The following is a 14,840-nucleotide window of genomic DNA, read 5'->3' as shown; positions in this document are numbered from 1 at the left end:
CAGATCCCCATGAGTCCATCTTTCCAGCTGGGTTTCTCGGCAAATTGAGTAAAGGTTCTGCCTCCAAGGTAAAAGCCTTCCCCAGAAGCCTTCCTGAGACTATAAATAGACCCAGATCTATAGACTACATCATCTCTTTCGACTGCGTCCTTTCTTGCCTCTGTGCCTGATCCTCATGTGGTGAGGAGTGTACTGGTGGGAACTTTCCTGACTGAATAGCCAAGGTATCACCTGGACAGGATGTACCCAAATCAGGCTCACAGGTGACTGGATTTTCATCTGGAAGGTACTCTGTGGGAGTTATTTGGAAGCTGGTGCTTGAGGCAGGGGAGAGAGACTGAAGATGGGACTACGAGTATCTTGGTGGAGTTTGTGATTTGATGATGATGTGCCTTGTTCTCCTGAAGAGGAAGGGACTAGTGAGGTAGTTGGTGCGCAGAGCTTTGTTTCCCTGTCTCATGTGTCATGATTTTCTGTGTCAGCTGTATAATCTGGAAAAAGTGGGTGCAGTTTGGAAACAGAATCACGAGTGCATGACCCTCGGAGAGTCAGCTGGTTCTGGAAACAGACCAGCCATTTTAAACAGGTCAACAAGAAGCTCAAGGATCTCTCAGAGACTTCTTGATGTCTCTATTTTTTTGTCTGGCTTCTGAAGTCCCTGTGGATGACATCACCATTCTCTGCACAGAAGGGAGGACATTCAATACTAGAGAGCTTGTAAGGAGCCTATGAACAGAACAGTGACATTTCTGAGCAACCCTACTCAGCTATGCTGACCCTCGGCTGCTACAGGAGTTCCTTGATGTAGCATGGTCCAGGATTCCCAAAATAGGAAGAAGAAAGCTGATTTTAGGTGATTGGGTGTTCTAATTATTAGCCCACACTTTTCTCATCCTTCTGTTTGAGGTAATTTGAATTGTTCCTTCCCAGACTCTGGCATATGAGAGCAAGGTGTGCATATGGAGGTTTAGTAGTGTGGGGTGGGGACACTGTCCTTCTCTCTAAGAGCAATCATATGATGAAAAAGGAATGTGAGGTGTTTTATGACAGACTCAAACTATAAGCCCTGCTTAGACATATAGGCACTTGGGGAGGCAACACAGATCTGGAAATGCTGTGTTAATAGAAGAAAAGCCTGGGCACACAGCTCCAGCAGGCTCCTAGGTTCCCTTCTTGAGCACAGTTATCTGTGCTGGCACAGTGCTATGTTATGTATGAAAAAACAACAAAAATACGGCATTATGACCTTTGAACCGCAATTTCTGGGGGTGAGTTAAGACTCAAAACAAGAGGGTTTTCCACCCCATCTTGGTATTGTTTTTTCCTTTTTGAAACTTGTTAGTAAAAGTGCAGCTGATGCTTACCTAGGTGAGTTTCTTAGAGTAACACTAGTGTCTGCTGCAAAAGTGGTTTTCTGGGAGCCTACAGAATAGAACAGAACAGTTTGGTAGAAGGGACCTACAAAGACAATCTAATCCAATTGTCCGATCACTTCAGGATGATCGAAAATTAAAACATGGTACAAAGGACATTATCCAAATGCCTTTGAAACACTGACAGGCATGGGACACAGAGGCAGACCGAGGTGGTAGACACTGTCCTGAGTGTAGAAACATGCACTCCCGCATCTGCAGCTGGGATCTGTAAGCTCTGCAGGCTGCAGACCCCGATCAGTGTCCCGGGAGGCATTGACTTGCTTGTCATGCCTGCTGGATCTGCATACCTTTCCGCGCGGTGCCAGGTGCAGCCCCGGCGTCCTTCCTGACCTTCAGACGAGGTCGCCCACGGGCCGTGGCAGCGTCTCCCCAGGAGGCGCCGCTGCTCCCTATCCCCGGGCTCCCACTACTGCCGGCAGCATTCCGCCCTAGCCCCCTCCCTCCTTTTAGACCCATACAGGTTACTTTGGGGCTTGCTGTCCCATCTCTCCTGTTGGCGACAAAAGGGCGGATCAGCAGCAGAACTCGTCTCCTCCGCACCCAGCTCCAAGCCGGCTGTCGGCATCCCTAAAGGTGGGTGCCGGTGCTGTGGAGGGGGTACTGCCCTGCTTTGCCACGTAGCGCTCGCACAGCTCCTTCCTTCTCACCTTCAGATGCCGTCCCGAACCCGGGCTGGACAACGGATCGCTGCACTCGCGTCCTTCAGCGACAATCGCAGGGAGATGACTTTCCTCTTTTCCCCCATCCCACCCTCCTCCTACCTCCCCCCTCCCCCCCCCCCGCCTTCGCCCCCCCACCTGGATAGGGAGAGCACAGAGACGAGCAGCCGGCGATTCTTCTCCGGCCACAGTTAATCCGAGGCGAAGCAAGAGAGAGGAGAAGGGTCTGCTCCCTCCCTATCTTCTTCCTTGCTTCTCCAACTCGTTCCAGGACCTAGGGAATAAGAGGGGATCTCCGGGAAGGACTCAGAATAGAGGATGCAGAACGCTCTCCCACACCCTCCCTCTTTTGCAGGAAGCCGTGTTTGCAGAGATTTCCCCTGGCACACACACTGACTCCTGAGGAGAGGCAAGGAAGCAATTGCAAAATGCAACAGCGGGCTGACAACCACCCCTCCTTCCCCCCACGGCAAAGCACAAGGACACCTGGCTGCTGGAGACAGCCGGGGATGGGGTGGGGGACCCCCATGCAGATACACGCACCCCTCCGAGGGGCTTGGGAAGCACTGGTGGCCTGCTCGGCGGCGAGCATCGAGGGGCGAGGGCGGCGCAGGGAAGGGGCGGGGGAGCCGGAGGCAGGGGGAGGGAGAGAGTCCAGCTCCCGCAACGAGGGGAGGAGGAAGGAGGGACCGTGTCGGTGGGATGGTCCGGAAATGCTGTGATAAAAAGAGGGGCGCGGGGGAAAAGTAGGGAGAAGCTCTGGACTCATTCCTTCTCCCCCACTCCGCACCCGCAACTTCCCCCGCAGCCCTCGGGCACACGGGCGCCGGCCGGAGCCCGTGGGAGAGGAGAGGAGCCGCAGCAGCCGCCACCTGCCGCAGCCACCTGCCCCGGCCCGGCCCGTCTCAGCACAGCGCCTGTCGCCGAGCGAGGTATCGGCGCCGGGGCGGGCGGGCCGTGCCGAGCGGAGCCGGGAAGGGCAGAGAGGAGAGGCGGGGTGCGGGCACACAGAGACAGGGACAGCCCTCGTCCCTCCAGGTGCTGGCACGGCTGTGACCCGGTGCCGGAGCCGGGCGGGGGGTGGGAGGCAGCAGCCGGAGCGGCGAGGCTGCTGTGCTGCACCTGGGGCAGGCCGGTCTCAACCTTGAACCGTCCCGGCTCACCCCGAGGAGGTGCAGCCCTCGCTAGCACTGCGCTGGCGGCTTTCCGAGGGGTTCTGGTGGGGGACTTTCCATCCCGCCACCCGGACTGCATCCGCATCCTGATCGCCCAGCATCCCCCGGTTGTTCTCCCTGGCACTTGCAGGGCGCTTCACCTTCAAATGCCCCCTCGGCGGTCCCGGGCGGAGCTGCCACCTCGGAGCAAACCTTCTGAAAACCGAGAGGGCGAGAAGCAGGCGGAGAAACGAGAAAGTTCAAAGGTTTAACCCCTTCCTGCCCGTGTGCAGGAGACAAGCCTTGATGGGGCGCCGCATTGCTCCTCCGCACCTGCTCCCGGGCACTTGCCCAGTCTGGGTGAACCACCGTGTACCCTGACTCCTCCCACTCGCTGACCGCTCGCCAGCATGCAGCTCTGCTCCTCAGGTGCCTTGCAGAGCAGGGTCTGAAGGGATGGAGGGTTGGAAACTTGTCTGCACTCAGACAAAGGGAGGAAGGCTGAGGGGAGAGAGCTGAGGAAGACCAAGCATTAGCCTTTTCTTCTCCTAGAGACACTATTCCTCTTTTAATTGTGCCTCTTTGCAGGCTGCCTTCCAAGGATTCCTGGTCTCTGTGCATGTGAGGTGTGAAGGTGGGCAGGACCCCAAGCAACAAATCATGGATTTTGTTATGAAACAAGCTCTAGGAGGTAAGTGTGGTTGGCACACGAGGGGCCTTGAATCTCTCCTACCTCTCCCCTCTGCACCTGGTGAGAGAAGGGATGGTCTACTGTGGTAGAGTCTGCAGCTGGAATAACTCTTTGAGGACTTGGAAAAGCATGCTTGTCACTGGTTCATTATCCCAGAGTGGAGTGTTTGAAGAGTTTGAGCAGGAGAGGGCAGCAATTAGCAGAAACCAAAGCCCCATGTCAGAGAAGAGCCCTCCCACACAAGGTGTGCTGGCCCTGGGTCATGCCTAATTGGCACCCTACCATCTGGATGCACATCCTGCTGTGAATTGTGCACGTCTTGATTTTCTTCATGCCATGCCACTGAGGCAGGTATTATAAAGGATGCAGACTGGTTTAGGCAGAGTAAATCCAAAGAAAAGAGCGGCATTTTTTCTGCGTGTGTAAGCCCTCTTTCATCTTTGCTCCAAAGATTGGCCAAATCCTGAACAAAAAATGGCCAGTGCAGAAATTTTTGTCCCTGATATTTTGAGAGTTATTTTTTTAAGCAAGAACAATACCACAAAAAAAGAGGGAAAATAAAAGAATGTATTCCTACACACCTTACCTGGATTTGAGGCCCAGCCTTCTATGTGTTTCTGTATATTAGCTTATGTGTGTGAGGAGTTGTTTTAACCTAGTGTTGGGAAATAGAAAGAGTAGGGATGTGTGTAGGAGAAATTGAAAATACTGCACAGATATTTGAGAATGAGGTTCCTTTTTTCTGCCACAGTTACTTTCTAGGCTGCTTGACCTGTACATTTGGTCTAAGCATCACTGAGGCCATGCTGGATGCTCTTGGGAACTGAAATATTTGCCTCAGAGGAACTCGATCATTCTCTCTTGTACTCTATCTCATGTGTGCATTTTTCATTCTTTTTTCTTCGAAGAAACTGTAGAATCATGGGGCTGTGTAAATGTTTAATGTGTGGTGATACTGATGTCATACACATCTTCAATGTTTACTGCAGGGCTCTCTTCCGTGGCACGGAAACAATATTTTCATCTCTGAAAGTGGTGGGTGTTTTTCACCACAGGAACAAAAATGTCACAGTTAAGAACAGAGCAAGCAACCCAAGTTTTAGTTGGGGTATTTTGAATAGGGAGATCAAACTGGAGAAGAAAGGGACTAATTTGGTTGCATGAAACAGCGAGGTATGAAGACATCTACGTGAGAAGGTAATGGTTTGTGTGGTAGCAATGCTGTTTCATTTCACTCTTCAGTGCCTGTTTTGAAGGAGAATGAGTGTTAAGATATGCAGGCTTTGCACTGTTTCCTGTAGTGTGAACAAGGTTGCTTGCTCAGAAATGAACTAATGTACCTGCAAACTGGAGATACAGTCACTACAGCTGGAGATCCATGAATCCAGTAAAGGGAAATAACTGCTTAGAGACTGCAGTTAAAGGCAGGGGGAGGAGGGCTGCAGCAAAGGAATAATGTCTATGGTGCCTGCCTTTTTCTGCAGCTTGGTGACTTACATGAGTTGGAAGCAGTGTATGCCTGTGCTTAACAATATTCACCCTGGGCAGACCTTCATTCTAAGATGATGTTGCATGCCAGGGTCAAGATTTATATGATAATAGGACTTTCTGAGAGGTTAAATTCAAAAAGCATCTTTTTGTGAGGTCTGAGCTCCTGATGTCTGTCAAGATGCTGCCCAGGGCACCAGCTCTTCTGCCAGATGACTTAATGTGTCTGGAACTTACCCACTTACTCAATAAAGGAGAAGCCTCTGCAGAGTGGTAAAATCCAGGAAATGCTAATTCATTAAGCAGAGTCCTGTTTTTAAATTACAAATAGTTTCAACAAGATAAAACAAGTTCTCCCAGTGCAAATATAATATGGAAAATAAAGGTGGTTTTGGACACTGGTTTCTCCTTGGAGTTAAAGTCCAAGCTGATGCAAATCACCCTAGCTGGCCACACTGGCACAGCAAGCCAAGGTCTAAAGGTTATAGCTTTCTTCCTTAGTTTTGGAGCCAGAACCCTTTCTGTCTGCCAGTTCTGATATCCAAAGGGAGATTTACTTAAGAGTTGGGCTCAATGATCCTTCTGGGTGCCTTCCAACTCAGAATAATCTGTGAATTGTGTCCACAAGGATGGTCAAATTGAGCAAAGCACCAAACCTCTAGTGACTGATAGGCTTGTTTTGGCTAGGATACATGGTCTGATCTGCTAGTGACCATTTTTATTATCCTCACTTTCTGGGAGGCCTTTGTGTGGATTTCATGGCTTTTTGATTTTAGTTTAATATGACTTTTCCCAGAACACCTCTGAATTAATTTGTCTGTTTGATAGGATTTTTTGAATGGTGCAAAAGTTCTTATCCCATTCTGAAAATCTCTTATGGCGCTCCTAGAAGAAACAAAAAAAATCTGCAATTTTGTCAGTAAGGTCCCCTCTAATCTACACAGAGTCAGACCTGCTATAGATTCTGCTTGCAGACCACCTACAGCTAAGGTACCTTAACCCTTCAACCATCTCAGCTGGTGACAGCTCACAGAGGCTGAGGGCCCGCTGGGTGTCCTTGACAGAGCATTTTTATAATGGGTATGTCATTTTCTCTTCCCAGTGTAGAGCCCTAAAATGAGGCTTAGGTCAGAGCTTATGATAGCTAAGAGCCTGGATTTGAAATCTATTTGCAGGCAGGTGCCTTTGACCTTTCCCTACTGGACAAGTCTATTGGTCCCTACCATGTAGGTCTCTGAAGTACTTGAGGAGTTTGGGACCAGATTTTGTCACAGGGAGTGATCAGATAAGGTACTGAAAGAAAAATGTCATTGTTCTCCTACTTCCTCACTCACCTTATTGAGGAAGAGGAGGTCTCCCTCTCTGCTAATTAGCAGTAACACTAAGCTTAGCAGAACGCTTCTGTGGGAGTTTTGCCATTGCCTTTAAGCAAACTTTGAAGATATTACTGTTGTCTCTAATGGCACAGAATGATCAGATTTGCTTTTCCTTGGAGTTTTGCCCATAGGGGAAGAAGGCAACGAGGTGTTTTGAAGTTAACAAGCAAGGAAAGGCAGTTATGCGGTGTCAAGTTGCTTTGTTTGGAAGTCTGTGTGACTAGGGTATTTAGGTTTTGTGAAATCAGTTTGACAGGTTACTATATTGCTGAAGTAGAATGTGTCCTTTCCCTGAGTTGTTGTTAAAGAGGGTCTGCAGAAGCCTGCTGTTTCTGTGCAGTGCAAGGTCATCCTCTGCTGTCCTGCCAGCTCTTGGATTTTGCTGCTGTGTTGGCAGCAGAGTTTCTGCCTGGAGGTTGACCAGCTTGAAATGTGTCTTTTTAAATCTGTGGCTTCTTCATGGAAAAATCCTTGACCCTTTCATTAGCAGTGGGGACTGCGGTCCAGGAAAAAACAGTACAAAATAGTAGGTTATTTGGCCAATTTGCTTCTGTGGCTTTTTTTCCCTTGTGCTTCTCAGACCTTTCAACACCCTATATGGAAGTCAAACAATTTATTTTCTGACAGTGAGAGAAGCCATGGAGAATTCATGATGCTGATTAGCTGTGTAAGACAACAAGAAGAAAGTAGTAAGAGGAAACCTAAAGGTTTAAAATTGCTGCTTCTTCTTCCACAGTAGTAACAGCAAGGGGATATTTTGTACCTCTGACCTTGCTACATCACCAGACGTTGACAGAGGTGGGTAGCCAGGGTGATTGGTCACTTTGCTGTTCCTGTGACAGTTCATTAAATGAAGACAATCTGAGTAATTTCATGACTATATTTTATGTTAGAAGTGCTCTTTGCCAAGTCAGGTGAGAGCTGGGCTACTGTCATCATGACCAATGATTTCCCAGGAGAGAGCAGGAACTGGAGGATCTGAAGAGGGTCCTGAAGGAGTTTAGCTATAATGCTTTTCACTGTGCATGCCTTATTTCTTCCTAAGTTTGTGTGAAAGCAAATTGTGCATGAACACCTGACTCCCATGTTGTACTACACTGTATCACTTCCTCTGTCACTGCTGGCTTGGACAAATAGGGAAACTGGACTGAAATAGAAGACAATGAACTTCATGAAGCTCTTCTGGGTGTCATTCTGTTACTGGGTGATTTGAGGGCCAAGGGTCTGGGACATTTTCTTATGAAAATGAAAAGAGGATACCTATGGAAAGTGAGGAGGATTTACTGGAATATTGGATCATGATGTGTTTGAAGAGAGATTTCCTAGTGCAGAGAGCAACATTCTGCGTACCAGAATATTGTGAAATTGTGCATATACAGATTGCACAGTAGCTCTAGATATGATGCTGCACTGAGCCCTTTTAGTGTGCTGCTTTTACTGCCATGAATAGGAGAAATGGCAAGAACTGGAGGGTAAAAGGTTGGGATGCCTGACTTAAATATTGACTTTTTTAATGTCAGCCTGTAGGTAAATTACGAAAATCCTTTCACGTGTAACAATGCATATGAATGGTACTGTCTAAATTTCTTCTTCATGCTTCCAACACCCCTTGAATTAATTGTGCAATGCAAATCCCACTAGGAGGAAGGGTACGTCTGAGTTTCTGGATAGATATTCACTATGATAGATACTACAGGCATGATTTTCTGGTTTACTGGCAGCAGTTTAGAGTGGGAACTGCTGCTTCACATCTGCTTCTTCTGTCAAGAATCAGTGGACACTTGTTTTGGTTTAGAAGGATTCTGAAAATACTGCAGGCAGAAGACAAATGCAACCAGATTGCCATCTGGAGCACATCAGCGGGGGTGCACTGCCTACTTCGTGTCCCTTACCAGCAACTTTGATTCAGCTAGGTATACCACAAAACACAGTCCAGAGGGAGTCCCCTTGTTCTTGAAGGCAGGCAGAGATCCAAGCCCTCATGAAGATAATGGGATTTAAGACACTGTGTGACTTAAGCTCTGAAGGAGCAGCTCCTGTGCTAAGCTTACATTAGGGAAGATGTGAGGGTGTGTGAACACCAGATAAGCCTGAATGAAAACCACACTAGCGTTTAACATCTTAGCAGTGACCTTCTGTATATTCTACTGCTGCATTTGCCTCACTTTAGTAGCTTGTGATGTGATGATTTAGTTCTTAATTTTTCCTGCAGAAGTTAGCAAGATTGAGTGCAGTCAGAGGCCATACAGACCTGTTCAGGGTGGAACAGACCGTGAAATAAACACAGAGATTTCTGTTTTGTCCTTCTCCAACTCACTCTCTTGTTTCTCACATTTCCAGTTCTCTGCTGAGCCTCTGTGCTGCTCTGGGACCTCGTGCATCAACTAGGCTGTGCTCCACTGCTTATGTTAATGTATGAAGTTCTGGAGCAGGACAGAAAATGTAATGCAAAACTGCAATTCATAATGCCAACAAATAGTGCTAGTATTGACTTCTGGGGTCTCTTTTGTCTGTGGTCCTTGAAACATTTAACACATGAGGTCTTTCATTCTGCAGTCAGGTGCATCCAAATCACAAAGAACAGAGAATGTGGCAAGAGACATGTGATCTTAAGCCCACTGTAGCATGTGATAGGTGTTGGAGGGCCACTTACTTTCATTCTCAGATAAATTCTGCCTATATTGTGTGTAATTCTGGGTCCCACAAATTAAAAAGATTTTTAAGGGAGTTGAATGTATCCAGAGGAGGGCAACAAAGCTGGTGAAAGTGCTGGAAGGAATGTCTTCTGAGGAGTGGCTAAGGACTTGTTTTTTCTATTTTGGAGAAATGGAAGCAGAGGGGTAACCTTGTTGCTCTCTACAGCTTTTTGAAGAGGGGAAGTGGAGAAGGAGGTACTGATCCCTTCTTCCTGGGATCCAGTGACAGGAGGCAGGAACCTGGGGTAGGTGGCATATCTGATGCATACATTTTTCACAAAGAATGGTATTAAAAGCCTTATTTTCTTCCTAATGTGTACTGTGGCAAAGAGATTTTCTTCAAGGAATTTGATAAAGTTGCAAGATGTCTTCCAAGGAAGCAAATGGTTGCTGTTGAGATGATACCAGTGAAACAACTACAGTGATGGTCAGCTGATTTATTCCATCCATGATCCAAACCAGGAGATGAAAAACTGGCAGGTCCTTTCTTCCTGTGCCTTTCTTGAGAAAACTTCCTTTCATATTTGCTTGCCTCTGTTTGGCCTGCTGCTGTTAGACTCACATAAAACCTCCCCCTTGTGTCTGCTGGGATCTTACTTATATTTGTCTTACTTGCAAGCAGGCACTGAGAGCAGTGTGCTTATTGAAGTATCCTTGGAGGAAATGTGCAACCTTCAGCTGATTGTAGAGGTAGGCCACAAAGAGCTTAACTAAGATTTGTCCTGCAGGTCACCTGCTTGCCGAAAGCCTGCTTGGAGTGGAGTGACATGGATAAGCAGGAAGTTTTCTCTCTCAGAGCGGGAGAAATAAGGAAATTTCACATATAATAAATAGTCTGTCTAGGATTGATTCATGGCAGAAAAAAAGATTCTTCTCCTTGGTATTTCTGTCCACTTTGAAGGAAGTTCTGCATACTTTTGATTTTAATATCCATTGCTGTACACATGAATCTTTCTGACTTTTATAGTTTTTTACCTTTCATAATCGAAGTAGAGAGAAGTGGTGGTTTCTTGCCAGCTGCATGGTTTTGGCACAAATAGAATTTGTCAGTGCTGAAATTTCGGCCTGTGTTGCATAGGATATGCTATCTGCTGCAGCAGATTTGGAGCTGGGCTGGAGCTTAGTGGATGATGTATTACAGTTACTCAGATCTTCCTGGTGAAATGGGTTGCTCTAAATATAAGCTACTGGTTTGCCTTTGTGTTCGTTCTTAAGGAGAGGAAAGTGCAGGATGTAGTTCAAGTCTTAGCTGTGGACACCTAGGTACTTGCTCATGTTCTGGCAGAAGGACAGGCATTAGAGAAAACCCATGTATACCAAAGCTGATGTACGTGGAAGGGCTTTGTTCTCTGACTAGAAGGGTAAGGTTTGAATTCATAAACCTATGAAATCAAATCTATGAGGCCTACCTGGGTTTAGAAATCTTGTTGAGACTGTATGGTCTGTATTTGTTAGCACTGCAGTAAAGGCTCTCAACTAAGGGAAGACAGGCATCCTGCCCTTAGAGAAGACGAGAATGTCTCTTCTGTGCTGGGACACCCCCCAAAGGCCAACAGCACAAAAATCCACCCTAGCAACAAGATGGTGTCACTGGAAATTTCATGCGGAAGTTGCATGGAGATGAGAAGTTATCCAGCAGTCTGTCAAATTGTTGAGGAGGCCTGGAAAGAGGAATGGCAATAAGACAGGCAGAAAGAAAGGGGTAGATCTCTAATTTGTTGCCACTGGGTTTTCTCATATCAGAGGGCTACATGCAAGAGGCATGTTCTTCTGTTTGAAGGTCAAGGTCCTTTCTCTGATCTTCATGTGATAGTGTTCAGAGAAGAAAGAGAGGGAATAGGCACTGGTGCTGAGACTCAGAGACAAATACAGGTTCTAGTGTTATCTAGAGTGAGAATTCATAGTTTTCTAGGCCATTGGAAAGAGGATATGGTTCATGAAGTGGTAACTGGGATGTTAGTCCCTCAAAGCTGCAGAGTTTCTATTCCCACTTCCAACAGCTGTAAAGACCCTCAGCAGCATACTTAGGGCTCTTCCAAATTCTCTGCTCTCCTCTTTCAGTAGTGGGCCAGAAAGCACTCTGCCTTAGCCTTGGATGCTCTTCTTTGTGAGGCTGCACCTTTGCACTGCCTTTTTATATTCATTCCATGTGCTGAAATCTAGTGCTTGATCAAGGCAACACAGAATCATAAACATTTGCTAACTTAGTGCTTTGAGCACTTTGCTGGTTGCCATCATACTTTCTCACGTACAGTTTGACTGTGAGAGCTTGGATATAGTCACTTATGGTTCTCTCAGGTTAGTTTTTGGGTCTGGAGTACGTGTCTGAGCATGTAGAACATTGCTGAGAAGGCTGAAAGTTTCTAACAACTGCTGAGTAGATGCTCATGTGGTTTGCTAAAGGGTAACAGCTGCAGTTAACAGACATGGCAAAGGTTACTAGTGATCTATCACTGGTACGAATCACTGTGCCCATTAGAAACAAAATACTTCAAACTAATTGTATCTCTCTGCTAGGGACAAATTGACGACCACCCTGTGCAATTTGAGGATAGATTTTTTTTTTCACCCCCTTCCTCCCATACTTTTAAACGAGCTACTTTCAAGTTGAGGGGATGCAGTCACTGCAGAAGTGCATTAACACAAACGACAGATTTAATCTGCTGACTTTGTGCATCTTTTTGCAATTTGAATTTGTCATTACCTACAAGAATGAAGCTGCTTAGTAGCTACATTTTTGCATCATGATTTGAATCTTGTAGCTTATTTGCAGTGATACCGACCTTGAAGGAATGTCAAACATACAACAAAATCAACATAAATTTGGGATTCAAATGGCTGTGAATTACCTTTTGTGGAAAATAAGGCAAGGAACAAAAAATAAATCCAGGTGGGGAATGGTGGAGCTGTTTTGATAACTCCGGTCTCCTGAGAGAATTGGAGCAATGAAGGGGAAGGCAAGCAACAACTAAAGGGAAAAGGATGGGAAAGAAATGTGTGTCAATGCCTAGGTTGACAAATAGCTGAGCTGCCATGTCTCTGTGTCCCTGGATCTCCATCTTCTTTTTTTTTGCTGGTGAGCTCACGCAAATTTGACCAGCAGAAAAGAAGTTTGAACCTTCTGTTGAAGGTAACCGAGGGTAAGATGGTTGCCTCTATTGCTGGCCTTGTCTGTGGGAGAGCCCTGGGTATGCTTGGGAAGGTAACCCAGTCTCTAGGTTAAATGGTGTCTCTCCCAGTCTCCTTGCATAGAAAGCAGTACAGGACCCCGTTATCCCAAGAAAACCACAGACTCAACAAGACACATGGGCCTCTGAGCACTACCCTTCCCTTCATGGGAAGTGAACAGCATTCTTCTGTCCTTCTATCACTCCTTCTGCTTCTTACTGCCGGACAGAGCTGAACTTCCAGACTTAATGGACTTGAAAATCTGTCCTTGACTTGATATTGGCAATGATCCTTTCTTGCTATTTCTACTTCACTGCCATGGTGTTACTGTGTGTAGTGTGGAACTCTCTGCAGCCACCCTGAAGGGGCAGGAACTGTGTGGGACTGCCTGGCCTCTGTTCCAGTGCCTGTCTTCTTGAATTCTTTGAAAATGCGTATATTAATCAAAGTCTTAATTTGCAAGAGGACTTTGGAAAGCTTTTACTAAGGCTGCTGTTTTGGTTTTTTTTATGAAAAGCTTTTAAACATCCAGGTTGTTTTTTCTCAGCAACCAAGAAAAGAAGACATATTGCACACATGAAAGACTATATGAGACTAAGACATCATGTCCAAACAAATGTATTATTAATCTCTGACAGATATTTTTTTTATGCTGGAGCTAAGTGTATGCATGCTACTCTTCCCTGAATCTGAGTGAAATGTTTTGTTCTTTGTGAATAAGATTTCTCTTTGCAGTTTCCTTCAGATTTATTTTTGCCTTAAAAAAAAAAAAAATTGAAAACCCAAACAGAATACGAGTAAGCAAAAAAAACTGAGGAGAACAAGAAAATACTCAGAGATTTTGCCAGCATATGTATATAGTCCCTCCTCTACACAGTCCTAGCTGGGAATAAAAGTTCTTGGAAGAAAATTTAGGAAAAAATCTAGACTTCATTAGAAATAGATGAATCTTTTTTAATTTTGGTGTTTGTTTTCTTTTTTTTTGTTAATTCTATGTACTTAAAACCCTTCTCTTGACAATTGCAACTTTCTCCTCTGTGTTTTCCTTTAAATATCAGAAGTTTCTGTTCCATGTCACCCTGGCTGCACAATGACAAGCTTTAAAGGTGCATGAAAGGAAATTTATAATTACATGGAAATAGATTAAAATGCTGAGGAAAAAGGTTAAGCAGGGACAAAACTACTCTCTCTAAATGCATGAGAGAGGTGAACACTGCAGTGAAGGAAGAGCTACTTAAAGTGAAAGACAATACTGGTAAAAGGATTATGTGAATAAATTGGCCACGAGCGTCCTTGAGTCAGTAATTATTTTCTCTTGACTAGTGGGAGAGAAGAGAGGTACTCTCTCTGGGGAATCCTGCTGCTGCAGCAAGCACAAAGAAATGGTAACTGAGTCTTGGGTGCAGTTGAAATAACTGTACATTCTCAGAGAGGTAGGGCCAGTGAGGCAGGAAGTAATTACTGGTCCTGGGTACCTCAACAGAGAGTTGATGTCTTTGAGTCTTCACTTGTGAGATTGTCCATAATAACAGAATTTCCCTAAAAAGTGGTTTCAATTTTACACTAAATTTTGATTTTGTTCCAGTATGTGATAACATCTGATGGTGTCCAGAATGCAGCTTAGTGGGAACCAGCATCGTGTCCCTCTGGGTCAGTTATTTACAAAGCTGTGGTAAATTTTCCCTTTTCGGAAAACATTTCAGCCCCCTTGTATTTGTATGACAGAAGAGGTCTTCCAGCTATATTATGTCCATGCTCACAGACGATTTGGAATCAACTTTTGGATTCAGATTGAAAGTGATTTTATTTCAAAGGACTTGGTGGATTTACAAAGTAATTTCTAGAATAGATGGCTGCACTGGATATCTTTCTAGCAGTGGTTCTTCAGCCCAGGCAAGGATTTTGAATTTCATGTAACAAGCATAGCTTGCAATTCCCTCCATGGTAACTTCTACCTGCAATTTATGTGGAAGCAGCTGTTTTCAATGCATTTGGTAATTTTTTTGTTTTATGCTACAGTTGAGATATAAGTAATTTAAGAATTAGGTGTTTCTCTGGGACCTCTTCCTGGTTTTCAACAATTGTCTGAAAACAAGCTGTTCTTTCTTCCTCAGTACCAATATTTACTATTTTCCTGATCGTTAGACTCAGATTACATGCCACAGTTTATGC

At 45.6% G+C, this 14,840-nt stretch overlaps 1 protein-coding gene across 1 annotated transcript in view; it reads left to right on the top strand.

Moving 5' to 3' along the window:
• Window positions 1–3,909: 3,909 nt before the first annotated feature.
• CPLX1 (complexin 1) overlaps window positions 3,910–14,840 on the top strand; it is a gene marked incomplete at both ends in the record, with an annotated part of 107,607 nt that continues 96,676 nt past the window's right edge. Inside the window, one exon of the mRNA XM_082302168.1 lies at window positions 3,910–3,940. Coding sequence (XP_082158294.1) covers window positions 3,910–3,940 — 31 coding nt within the window. The remainder of the gene's footprint in view (window positions 3,941–14,840) is intronic.

Source organism: Coloeus monedula (assembly GCF_965178545.1).
Source record: "Coloeus monedula genome assembly, chromosome: Z".
NCBI classification, from domain to species: domain Eukaryota; kingdom Metazoa; phylum Chordata; class Aves; order Passeriformes; family Corvidae; genus Coloeus; species Coloeus monedula.
The sequence above is the reverse complement of the archived record's forward strand: the minus strand, read 5'-3'. Positions and strand labels throughout refer to the sequence as shown.